This window comes from Hypanus sabinus, chromosome 16 (genome assembly GCF_030144855.1).
Source record: "Hypanus sabinus isolate sHypSab1 chromosome 16, sHypSab1.hap1, whole genome shotgun sequence".
Classification (NCBI taxonomy): Eukaryota; Metazoa; Chordata; class Chondrichthyes; order Myliobatiformes; family Dasyatidae; genus Hypanus; species Hypanus sabinus.
This window is the reverse complement of record NC_082721.1, coordinates 19,042,106-19,055,816: the sequence shown is the minus strand read 5'-3', so window position 1 is coordinate 19,055,816 and position 13,711 is coordinate 19,042,106. Positions and strand designations below refer to the sequence as shown.

Here is a 13,711-nt window from a genome sequence, read left to right as displayed (position 1 = left end):
TGGGTTTACTGAATGAATATGACGTTCTGGTGGTCATACCAGGTCAAGAAAAGCTGGGTGTTCCCCATCAGCCAATGTCTCCATTCCTCCAAGGTCCATTAGATGCCCCCCCCCCCCCGTCTCCTACTCCATAATGGTGCTGTGGGAGTTGACCTTGCACGAGAAGAAGGCATAAGGGTATCTCTTCCCATCCGGTCCTCCCTGGGAGAGGATGGCCCCAGCACCCATGCCAAATGTGTCCACCTCTACCTCAGATGGTCTGGAGGAGTTTGGATGGTAGAGAACGGGAGCGGTTGTAAAGTATCTCTTGGGCTCTTCGAAAATGCAGCATTCCAGTTTATCCATGAGGTAGGTGATTTGGTGAGGGAGGCAAGGCGAGCAGCAATTTGGCCATATTTTTTAAAATTTATTTTGGCAATATAGCACAGGCTTGTCGGGGGTTACTAAGGTGTTAAAGGCCCTTCCAGCCCTTTGAGCCGTACTGCCCAGCAACACCCGACAAACCTGATTAACCCTTACCTAATCACAGGAAACTTTACAATGATCCAGTAACCTACCCTGTACATCTTTGGACCATGGGAGGAAACCAGTGGACCCAGAGAAAACCCACACATTCCCCGGGGAGGACATACAGAGACTCCTTACGGAATGGCACCAGAATCGAACTCTGGAGCGCCACCCACCCCAAGCTGTATTAACGTCACAAGAGCTCCTACACTGCCAAGGCTGTAGATCCTGATGACCAGGCAGTAGAAATCATAGAAGCCAAGAAGCCCTGTATTTATTTGAGAGAATGCAGTCAGAGCCATTCAACAATGGCATGCACTCTCTCTGGGTCTATAGTTATGCATTGAAAGAAATGACTGGAGTGTGGAACTGACATTTTTCTAGCTTGCAGTACAGCTGTTTTTTGAGGAGATAAAGGACTGAATAGGTGTGACGGACATTGTCTTGGGGGTCTTTGAACAAGATAAGGATACCCTTGAGGTAGCCGAACACATAGCTGTGTAGCTTGTCTCAGAAGAGCTCGTTGATGAAGGTTTGGAAAACAGCTAGATTGTTGGAATGTCCAAAAGACATCATGAAGTATTCAGTGGCCAGTGGGTGTTATGAATACAGTCTGCCACTCATTTCCCAGGCGGATGTGGATAAGGTTGTATCTGCACTGTCGATCCAGTTTGGAGAAGATCTGGGCCCTGTGGAGAGTTCTGAATGTGCTATCTATCAAAGGGAGTGGGTTGTGATTATTAATGGTGACCTTGTTGAGGCTAGCTAGTTGTTGCAGGGATGAAGACCCCATCTCTCTTTTTGACAAAGAAGAATCCTGCACCAGCTGGAGACTGGGATGGTCAGATAAGCCATGCTGTAGCACTTCAGCAATATCGTCATTCTTGGCTTGGGTTTCAGGAGAGAAGAGGGACAACAGGCAAGCTCATGGTGTGGTGGTGCTCGGGAGGAGTTTGATCGTGAAGTTGTGCAGTATGTGCGGTGGCAGGGGGCTGGCTTCCTTTTTACTGAAGGGGACGGCTAGGTCATGATATCCCCGTGGGAGTTAGGCAAGTTCGAGGGATCCCTCTGTCTCCAAGGGTTTGCGGGGTGAAGTCGGCTGAGGTTGCAGGCAAGGTGGGTGCCCAAATCAGTGAAACAGATGACCTGGCAAAGTGAGGGTCATGAATGGAGAGCCGGGGTAACCCGAGATGAGAGGAGTGTTGGGTGAATAAATAAGGAGGAACTGAATGAACTCACGGTGCTCTCCGGTGCTCACGTGCACCAGCCATATGCATGCTCTGACCATCCCAGTCCTCAAGGGAACGTCGATCAATGGCTGGGACTACTCCACGTTTAGCGCGCAAGTTGTTTCTCCGCTGATGTTGAAGCTCTTGGGAAGGGGGGCTGGGGGTGTTTAAAAGGAGCTCCCCCTAACTGCAGGGGTTCTGGGGGTGTTAATGATGAGGACCCTGCAGCCTGAAATGGTTCTGGGAACAGAACTGAGAGCCTGGCTGATGACCCGGAGGGTCGTTCCATAAGACATTTGCCAACACAGAAGGTAAGGTTGATGGGCACCTCCCAGGTCGACAGCTAATCTTTCAAGCACTGAGAGAGGCCATGATGGTAGTGGGCTACCAGCACTTCTGCATTCCAACCCACTCCGCCATGAGGAATGTGAATTCCTCAGTGTAATCCAGCACAGAGCGTGAAGCCTTGATGCAGGCAAAGTATCTGCCTTCCTTCCACATCTCAGATGGTTGAAAGTCCAGTGCATTTCAGCAGCAAAATCCTCATACCTGTTGTAAATGGTGGTCTTGTTGTCCCAGTTAGCGGCAGCCCAGGTCAGACTCACCAGTAAAAGAGAGGTGAGGAAGACAATCTTGGCCCAGTCCATAAGATACAAACATGGCTGGAGCTCAAAATGTAAAACACACTGGGACAGGAAGTTATGGTATCACACTCAGGATCCACTGAAATGTTCAGGCACCAAAATCCAGGGCTCAGAGGGAAGAGATAGACTGGCACGGGGTTCCTGTATCGAGGTGAAGAGCTAGAAGAGAATGGCGAGGAGATGCTCAATGGTTTCATGCTGCTTCTGGATCATGTGCTTATATCAACAAAAAATTTCCCTTAAGTGAGCATACCCTGCTGGGCCAATTGTAGATTCATTCATCCTGTCAGGAAAGCTAGAGGAGGCTTGACTCAAACAAAGCGGCAGAAATGATATGTCAGTGAGCAATAGCTTTAATAATAAACTGCAAATAGCAAGACATGAGGGGCCACAAAACAAAAGAGAACAGATGCTTAACTCAACAAGGTAACTGGTGGCAAATAGGAACTGATTGAGGTTGGCTGATTCAATGAATGAACAACTGCTGTGGATGAGAGCTGGGTTTAAATAGGCTGCAGGTGATGCGTTGGGAACCAAAAGCAAGTGATTCCAGTTAGTTGGATGGAGACTGGGAGGTGCCTGGCACAGAGCCATCAAACATGCTTCATATATTAACCCTTTCATTCCCAGGATCACAAGCTATTACTGATGTTTCCATTGCAACTAAAATTGTCATCGACCCCTCCTGCCACGACCCTCTAGCACACCCAAAATGGTCCATTAGAATTTCATGGCCATTGGATTTCATCAGTCTTGCATTTTCACAAGTAATTCCATTCAATATGCAATAACATTTGCTTCCTAGTCAATTTAGTTTTTTGAAAAATACCTGAACCTTATTTACAGAACAAGTATATCCAAGAACCCTTGGAAAGTTTATTTGAATCAGGTTGCCAAGCATATTTAGGCAAATGCCACTGTACTTCATATCCTGATGTTAAAGTTAAAGCGGATAGAGTTGACTTCTTGCTACTTCTGTGGGAAAAATTAAGTACAAAATTAGAATAAAAGAAATTTGACATAAATAGCTGAAGAAATGGCAAAGAGGGACTTACATGACTGTAAGGAAAGGGGATGTAGACACGAATAGAATGCTGGAGGACCTCAGCAGGTCAGGCAGCATCTTAAGAGAGGAATAAACAAGTGATGTTTCAGGCTGAGACCCGGCATCAGGACTGGAAAGGTCCTTTTTGGTCTGAAATGTCAACTATTTACTCCTCTCCATAGATGCTGCGTGCGTGCGTGCGTGCGTATGTGTGTGTGTGTGTGTGTGTGTGTGTGTGTGTGTGTGTGTGTGTGTGTGTGTGTGTGTGTGTGTGTGTGTGTGTGTGTGTGTGTGTGTGTGTGTGTGTGTATGTGTGCGCGCGCTGCTCTGGATTTCCAGCATCTGAAGAATCTCTTATGTTTGTAATGTAGATACAATCACCTTCTAGCATAATACAACAAGGGAATATTTAATGCTAAAACTTGTTCTCAGAATCAGGTTTAATATCACCAGCATATGTCATGAAATTTGTTAACTTTGCAGCAGCAGTATGAAGCAATACATAATAGTAGAGAAAAACTGTGATTTACAATAAGAATATATATGTATGTTAAATAGTTAAATTAAATATGTAGTGCAAAAACAGAAATAAAAAAGTAGTGAGGCAGTGATCATGATTTCAATGTCCATTTAGGAATCAGATGGCAGAGGGGAAGAAGCTGTTCCTGAATTGCTGAGAGTGTGCCGAATTGCTGAGTGTGTGCCGTCAGGCTTCTGTACCTCCTACCTGATGGCAACAGTGAGAAGAGGGCAAACCAATGGTTTATATCAGAAAAATGAAAACCCTTGCTGTTCTTTCAATATTTAAAGAAAATATCCATCCAAAATAATCCAGGTGATTGCAAATCTGAAGTGAAAACATGAAATGTTGGAAATTTTCATTATCTGCTAATATGTAATCTGAAAGGCTTTAGATAGTTGGTTGGAAGCAGACGTGGTTTACTCAAACTTATGTTGGAACCATCAGAACACTAGTAGGGCAAGGAAGGGAAGTCAGAAAGGGAAAGAGTCAGAGAATTATAGTGACAGTCGACCAGAAGCTTCAGATCATACTTGTCCATTGCTCCTGACCTTTAAAGTACATCCATTACATAACGTTCTTCCTTTTTAACATGCGCAGCTCTATCTTGTGATATGCCAGGCAGAGCCTCCTTCAGCCTGGAGTAACAATTGTCTAGAAAATCATATTTGGTTGATAGCTCAAGACACGCCATGTGCAGTAGTCAAGTCAGCATGTTGAACTCTTGCCTCTGAAAGTCACCATGGTATGTGAGATCAAGGCAAACTGATCTCCAAAAACCGATGTTCCTTATTTGTACTATCACTATGTGGAACAGATTATGGCTGGATGTTTCCATAACTGGGAAAGTCCAAAACCAGAAGGCACAGCCTCAGAACTGAACAATATTCCTTAAGAATAGAGGTGAGGAGGAGTTTCTTTAGCCTGAGCATGATGAATCTGAGGAATTCATTGCCAAAAATGGCTGTGGAGGACAAGTCATTTGGTACATTTAAAGCAGAGGTTGATAGATTATTGATTCTAAGGATGTTAGAGGTTAAGGGAAAAAGCAGGAGATTAGGGTTGAGAGGGATAATACATTAGCTACAATTGAATGACAGAGTAGACTCAAGTGGCCTAATTCTGCTCCTATATCTTATGATCTTATGACAGCCTTAGTCTTGACAACTACTCTCTTCCAGTAGGCTTGGAAAGTTAGCTTGCAGTCCAGCTTCACTCTGAGATCTGCAGTTTGTTGCTGCAGAAGTCATGTTTAGGTGCTTTGGCTTTTCCTGTGTGAACTTGGTGTTTGTGGTAAGGGACTTTCATTCCAGCTTCCATTGCCAGCAGTATTATGCCGCTGTGTTTACGTCTCCATTCGCTGAGAACTTGAGGACACTGAAGGTGGATGGTTGTCATTTTGAGATGTGCCCATTGCTGACAGGGCTGGTATTTATCATGCACCCGTAATTATCCCTCATCTCTGCACCTAACTGTGGCTGTGGCCTGCAACTATCACAGTGTGGACTCACTTTTGTGAACTTCAGTTCTGAAAGCTTACTTCTATTGTTTGCACATTTTTTCTTTTTTTCTCTCTGTCCATTGGGTGTTTGACGGTCTTCTTTTGTTTTAATGGGTTCTGCTGGTTCATTTGTTTTATAGCTGCCTGTAAGAAGACGTATCTCAAGGCTGTATAAAGTATACATACTCTTGATTTTGACTAACAGACAGATTGGCTCGAGAGACTATTTTAGAGGAAGTATAACGTTGTGAATCTGGAGTCACATATAGGCCAGTCCAGGTAACGATGGTAGATTTCTTTTCCTTAACCTAAAGCATTTTCACAATGATTCAGTAGTTTTGTGATTAACATTACTAATATTTGTTTTCCAAAACTCTCTATATTATATAGCTGCCACAGCAGGATTTGAACTCCACTCTCTGGATTATTAGGCACGACTGCAAATACAGCTGGTTCCTTGTTAGCACGTGTTCTGGGTCTTATGGCATTTGTTGATGATGAGCTGGGTAAGCTGCCTTGCCTGAGGAGATACACAGCAACCTCTTGTTCGGCACCACTAGTGGCAGATGTTCAATTGTTATGGCAGGGATGTTCCTTTCAAGAATCAACAACAAGCCTTTAAACTAGACAAGAAGCTTGTCCCTGACAGGTCGACAAAGATAGTCCTGATCTTTGATTTCTTCTAGCCTTATTTTATAAAGGCCAAAATTTCTTTGCAGCATTTAGACCACAATTCTACCTTCTACAAACTTTTCAAGAGTGCGATGTGATCCAGCTGTTTGCAGGGTTTCTGGATAACAAACAAACTGTAGCTTTCTATGTTACTAGATGGTCTTGACCTGGGCAGTGAGCATTCACTCCTGACTTGCCTATGCAATGTATCCAGATTCTATGCCATTGATGTTCATGATCACCAGCTCCTGGAGACTCTTGCATAATGGTATTGGTTTATTATTGCCACATGTACCAAAATAAAGTGAAAAGCTTAGTTTTGTGAGGCAACCGTCCATACAGATCATTCCAAAGCATACTTTTTTGAGATAGTGCAAAGGAAAAGCTGTAAGAGGACAGTGGTTGCAGCTACAGAGAAAATGCAGTGCAGGAAGGTGTTAACACCAAAGCAACACACCGGCCCCATGTGAGGTTGCTCCCTTACAACTTTCAATGTGTCTGGGCCATAGGAGATGGAAGTGCCATAAAACATGTGATCTTTATGGTGCTACTTTGTATATCTTAATTAATGTTTGTGAATGAAAGAAGAACGGAGGGATATGTGGGAGTGAAGTGTGACGCGTGGGCAAGTGGTTAAGGTGTTGGGCTAGCAATCTGAAGGTTATGAGTTCGAGCCCCAGCCGAGATAGTGTGTTGTGTCTCTGGAGACACATTGCTCCAGTCTACCCAGCTGAAAATAGGTACTGGCAAAATGCTGGGGGTTAACCTCGCAATAGACTGGCATCCTATCTGGCAGTCTCGCTTCACACCACGGAAACCAGCATAAGCACCGGCCTGATGAGCCTGTAAGTCTTGGGACAGACTTGAACTTTAACTTTTAAATGTGGGAGGGAAGGGTTAGATCGATCTTAAGTGGTTAGAGGGTCAGTAGAACATTGTGGGCAGAAGGGCCTCTACTGGGCTGAACCTTTTTGTATTTAGTTTTCTGAGAAAGGATGCTGAAAATTTGCAGAGTAGCAGATTGGTCATCAGAAAGCAAGCTGGAGAATTAATGATCATTAACTTCATTGGAGGTAAAAATTGCTATCATAAACACAAGAGATTCTGCAGATGCTGTGAGTTCTGAGCAACACAAAATGCTGGAGGAAATCAGCAAGTCTGGCACCATCTATGGAGGGGAATAAACAGTCATTATTTTGGGCTGGGACCCTAATAAAAGGTCTTGGCCCAAAACTCCGGCCTTTTATTCCCCCACCATAGATGCTGCGTGACTGACTGAGTCCATCAGCATTTTGTTTGTGTTGCTGAGGAATGGAATTATTCATTTAAATTATTACATAACATGGAGATTTATTTATTCCTGTGTAGGTTACAGTGGTGGGGGTGAGGTATTGTGAAAGAATGAGCAAGAATGTCTTTTGCAAATGATATAAAATAATGGGGGCTGGCATGATATGTCAACACACTACATTAAGTTTTTGAATGGGTATTTTATTGAGGATTCTTTGTTTCTAACTGGGACACTTTCTTTGTAGAATGAGAACGGACACTTGCACTTATTTTTTTTAAATAGGTGAAGTATCAGCATAGAACACGGCAATTCATTTCCCATTTCTGATGTCTGCAGGACAATGCAGGGTGTTGCTAAGCAACTATTAATTGGAGAGGTGCAAGAAGCAGAAGGGGAATATGCAAGCACAGATTCCATGCAGTGCGAATCTTGAGAAATTCAGGACTTTATTTTGATGCGCTGAGTTCTTGTATTTCAGCAATAAGGTGTTTATGACATTTTAAATTGCTATGGCAAATTTTTGGACATGCAGTCACAACTTTATAGAAGCCATCCACTGTGATGGAATTGGATCCAACTCGCATCTTACATGCACTTATGTAACTCGACAGATGCTGCTGTGCTAAGTGTCATATTGACAAATACACATTCTCTCTGGCAGGCTTTCAGTGCAAAACAACAAGATTTGTGTGGGTTACTTGACACAGTCGCTGCTGAGGCTTGTGCCAGAGGGTTTTATCTTTGTACTAATCAGTCTCCTGTACATGGGAAAGGCAAGAGCAGATATGAGTAGGAGCAAGATGTGCTGGAGGTAACTGATCTCTGCGACGTGGGAGAGAATGGGTTGGAAGCAAATGGGAAGAAAGCAGCAATTTGGACAGGGAGGTGGTGGAGGCCAAAGGAGATCTGGACAACAGCAACTAACTTTCTAGTCAGTTCACGGTAAATTTTCATCACAAAGAGACAGGGAAGTGAAAAGGAAAATAATTTGGAAGGATGATGGGAAACAGGGGTATGAAAGGGAAGGTGGAAAGACTGTGGTAGAAAGTCAGTGAAAAGTACAGGAGGGTGAGTGTGGAATAGGAAAGAATTGAATGGCTCAGCACCAGAACTGATTCTCAATTGAATCCAATAGGTATCAATGAGCCAGCGGTCAGTTCCTTCACCGTGCTTTCGCAGGGAAATGTACAGCACATGTACCCTCTACCCCTGTGGATGGGCTGTCAGTCGGAGGCGATCCTCATAATGAGGGAGTACTATTGCTTCCATTTGGAAGGCATTGACCGCAGAAGGCTGAGCAAAGAAAGGATTAATTTGCTTATTTGTGGGTGGTGAAACTCCTCGTTCTTTCTCGAGGAGCGTAAGGAGTTTCAAATTGTCTCCATTGGAGTGATGGCTCTCTAAGGTGGGAACTATCCTTTACACTCTGATTAAGGTCTACACTTGCTTCGTAAACTTTTCAAAGAGCATTTTAAGGGTAGAATATGGATAATTACATTAATCAGGAGTTGGCATGACAACTGTTTGTGTCTTCTATGCATAAACAGATCATTGCACCGAGAACAGTTACATAATCTCACTATAAGCTCCATGTGCATTTGGTTGCAGTCAGTGTTCGGATAAAAAATACATACTACAGGTAGAACTCCTAGCTACAGATTTCTCTTCCCTAAAGTAATCTAGTAATCACCTCACCTGTTTCAAAGTCAAAGTTGAAGTAAATTTATTATCAAAGTACATATTTGTTACCATATACAGTCTTGGATACACACACACACACACATCTGTGGTGCCTAAGACTTTTGCACAGGACTGTATTTGTCATCATGGAGCAGAGAGTGAATTTGTAAAGCTGGTGGGAGCAAAGGATGTTGAGAATGACGAGAGTGACATGCCCCGGGAGGGGGGTGGGATAGGAGGTAGAGAAGGAGTGCCAGGGGTGGAGGGGGGGTGGAGGAATGGGTGGCATGTGTGCAGACACCAGGCAAGGTCATTTGATTCCAAACAATTGATTTATTGATCATTACAGAATGTGTTGTTGGTGCTTCCTGCCTCCCTCCCCTCTCCCTTTCCCCTTTTCCCAACATGATTCCCCTCTCCCTGCCCCCTTCCCTCTCTCAGTCCACAATAGAGCCCCATATCAGAATCAGATTTATCATCACTCACACATACGTCATGAAATTTGTTTTTTTTAGCTAGGCCTGAGATCTCTGCAGAGTACTGCTTTTGTATTGCCTTCAGCTTCATTTTCTTGCAGGCGTGTACAGGAAAATACAGTAAATTAATACAAAAGAATTTATGGAAAACTACACATAAATATTGGCTGATGAACAACCAATATGCAAGAGAAGACATATTGCACAAATTTTTAAAATGAAATGATACTGAGATGTTTTCCCATTTTTAGGATCACTTTGGGGGATAGGCTAACGGTGCACAGTTTCCTTCCCCAGGATTAGTGAATCAGGAACTAGTGGGCATAGGTTTGAGGTGAGGAGGGAGAGATTAACTTTATTTACACGTGTGTGGTAGAAGCTGCCAGTGGAAGTGATTCAGTCAGGTAGGATAACAACTTCTAAAAGATAGTTGGACAGGTACATGGATTGGAATGGTTTGAAAGATTATGGGGCAAATGCTGGCAAATGGGACTAGCTGAATGGACATCTTGTTCAGCAGGAACCAGCTGGGCCGAAAGGCCTGTATGACTCCATGACTCTCGGGATCACTTCCGGTTCTCTTTCATTTCCCACTTCCAGGGAAATTATTTAAGGAGCCTCACATGAGCAGGAGCACATTGCCTAACTCCTGATGAAAGACATTACTTAATGCTTCATCATTAATATGCTCCTTGAAGATTTTATGCAACAGATTGAGATTGGGATCAGAGTGTGTAGATCTACTTCATGCTTAGTCTTGCACCATTGCCAAAGAGCACAAAGTTAGGGGCATGGTACACCCTGGAATCCAGATGAAAGGTCTGATTATGTGGGATGTGGGCGCTTTAGAAAGGGAGCAGAGGAGATATTATCAGGATGCTGCCTGGACTAGGGAGCACATCGTATTAGGATTTGTTCGTTCATTATGTGTCATGTCGTACTACGTGGGCCACGATCATTGTCTTTCCATGACCATGATTGCTCTTGGCAAATTTTTCTACAGAAGTAGTTTACCATTGCCTTCTTCTGGCAGTGTCTGTACAGGATGGGTGACCTCAGCCACTGTCAATACTCTTCTGAGATTGTCTGCCTGGTGTCAGTGGTCACATAACCAGGACTTGTGATGTGCATCAGCTGCTCATACGACCACCCACCACCTGCTCCCATGACTTCACGTGACCCTGACTGGGGGGCAAAGCAGGTATTATACCTTGCCCAAGGTGAACGGCAAGCTAGAGGATGGAAAAATATTTGGTAGAACAGTATTTCCACCCACTTTATAGGATAGGTTGAGCTTTTCTCTTTGGAGGGTAGGAGGACGAGAGGTGACTTGATAGAAATGTTCAAAGTGATAAGCAGCATAGATCAAGTGGATAGCTAGGGACCTTTATCCCAGGGTGAAAATGACTGTACCAGGGGCATAATTTTAAGGTTATTGGAGGTAAGTATAGGGGTGGATATCAGAGGTAAATTCTTTACTCAGAGAGTGGTGGGTATGTAGATCGTCCTGCCAGGGGTGATGGTAGAGGCAGATACATTCAGGGTATTTAAGAATCTCTTAGATTGGTGCATGGATGAGAGAGCAAAGGAGGGCTATATTCTGTAGGAGGGAAGGTTTATATTGATCTTAGAGTAGGTTAAAAGGTCAGCACAGAATCCTGGGCTGAAAGGCTTGTACTGTGCAGTAGTGTTCTATGTTTTATGAAACATTACCTGCCCATTTCCCTCCACAGATGCTGCCTGGCCTGGTGAATTTCTCCAGAAGACTGTCTTTTGATCAAAAATGTTTGTTTCCCAAGTGAGGGTGAGCTTGCTTGTGGAGATTTCCCATGAGTCCCATACAATTAATGTCACGTGCTGTCTGTGGCAGCTTGCGGACAGCAAGTAGACAGTCTTATTTCCCATACTGCCGCACGGCAACATCTACTTCACCGATTGCTGAGTGTCACCGAGTGCCCTGAAGGCTGCCGCGTAAATCTAGGCCTTTCTTCGTTTGTAATGCAAAATTAGGTTGTTCTTTATTTGTTAATGTGAAATACTAATTTGCTGTATTTCTCAAAACCCTTTCAGTATTTACATGAAAATGGGGTGGTCCATCGAGACCTTAAACCTGAAAACTTACTGTATGCAGACCTCTCTTCAGCTGCACCATTGAAAATTGGTGAGTCTCATTTTAAGCTAATTTAAGATGCACTTAACTTCAAAGTTAAGGTGAACTCATCGTTACTTCACAATACAGGGACATAATTCCTCCTTTGAACATAGAACAATACAGCACATGAACTGGCCTGTCGATGCATGATGTTCCGCTGAACTAGTTGGACTGGTGATTAAATGCCTAATTGAATCAGTCTGCACAAGGCCTATATCCTTCCATTCTCTGCATGTCATGGTAAATGCCTCTGTTGTATTTGCTTCCACTACTCCATTATCACCCCCCCCCCCCGCAGTGCATTCCACACACTCGCCACTGTCCATGTAAGCAATTTGCCTCTCACTTCACCCTTTTTGCTGTCAATATTTCAAAGTATTGCAGAAAGGACATTTCAAGTTGCACACCAACAAAAGTTCACGGTAGTTCATTCCCTGATGAAAATTCAAAAGGTAAATGTTTCCCTCCCTGCAGATGTTGCCTGACCAGCTATATATTTCAGTTGTTCTTTGTTTCATTAATATCTAACTGGAATGCAATTTCAAGAAATACTCTTTCTACCAGGAGTAATCAGCCAGCAATCAGGTCTGATCTCCCAGTCCAAGAGCATAGGGGTGAAACAGAATGCTGGATCTGCTACATTAGCATAAACTCATAACAACGTTGGCTGGCTTCTTTATGCTGTAGTGGCTGAATGCCTTTACCAGCTTAATCAGTAGGGAAAACCTGTCTCATGTTTTTTGATGTGTTAATATAATACTCTGAGTTTCTGCAGCCATAAATCATAAAAACCATGAAAATACCTTACAACAGGAAGTTTGTTTCCCGAAAGGATACTCTCATAATGAAAGTCAGCTTCTCTGTCTCGTCATTGAAGATTTTCTTTAGAACACTGCCATTTTATTGAGATTCAAGCCATAGGAAATGCACAGCTCGCAAAGGGAAAAGGGAGGATAATATTTTGGTTGCAGACGCAGCATGAGGTCTGATCTTGGACCGACAGCACTAAGCCAAATGGAAGATCGAGACTCGCTACCCACAGTCTGCATCCACCTCAGACTTTCCTCATTCAAATACAAAGTTGCCTTGATGGAGGTGCATGGATCAAAGGGATAGCCAGAGACTTTTTCCCCCAAGGTGGAAATGGCTAAAAAGAGGGGGCATAATTTTAATGTGATTGGAGATAAACATAGGGGAGATATCAGAGGTAAGCTTTTTACACAGGAAGTGGTGGGTGTGTGGAACATCCTGCCAAGGGTGGTGATAAGGAAAATATATTAGGGACATTAGATAGAAAAATGAATGATATAAAATTGAATGCTATGGAGGAGGGAAGGGTTAGATTGATCTTAGAGTAGATTAAAAGGTTGGCACAACATTGTGGGCCGGGGGCCTGTACTATGCTGTAATTTTTTATATATGTTCTAATTTAAATTGTGTACAGGTTTCATTACCTTAAGACTGGCTCCCATTTTATTTAATCTATAATTATCCTGTCAATAATCTCATAGAAAAATAGAAACATAGAAAATAGGTGCAGGAGTAGGCCATTCAGCCCTTCGAGCCTGCACCGCCATTCAGTATGATCATGGCTTATCATCCAACTCAGAAACTGCTTTCTCTCCATACCCCCGATCCCTTTAGCCACAAGGGCCATATCTAACTTTCTCTTAAGTATAGCCAATGAACCGGCCTCAACTGTTTCCTGTGGCAGAGAATTCCACAGATTCACCACTCTCTGTGTGAAGAAGTTTTTCCTCATCTCAGTCCTAAAAGGCTTCCCCTTTATCCTTAAATTGTGACCCCTCGTTCTGGACTTCCCCAACATCGGAAACAATCTTCCTGCATCTAGCCTGTCCAATCCCTTTAGAATTTTACACGTTTCAATAAGATCCCCCCTCAATCTTCTAAATTCCAGTGAATATAAGCCTAGCCGATCCAGTCTTTCTTCATATGAGAGTCCTGCCATCCCAGGAACCTTCTCTGTACTCCCT

General features: G+C 43.5%; 1 protein-coding gene across 1 annotated transcript in view; it reads left to right on the top strand.

Moving 5' to 3' along the window:
* LOC132406050 (calcium/calmodulin-dependent protein kinase type IV-like) overlaps positions 1-13,711 on the top strand; it is a 139,443-nt gene that overhangs the window by 79,058 nt on the left and 46,674 nt on the right. Inside the window, exon 6 of the mRNA XM_059991229.1 lies at positions 11,636-11,726. Coding sequence (XP_059847212.1) covers positions 11,636-11,726 — 91 coding nt within the window. The remainder of the gene's footprint in view (positions 1-11,635; positions 11,727-13,711) is intronic.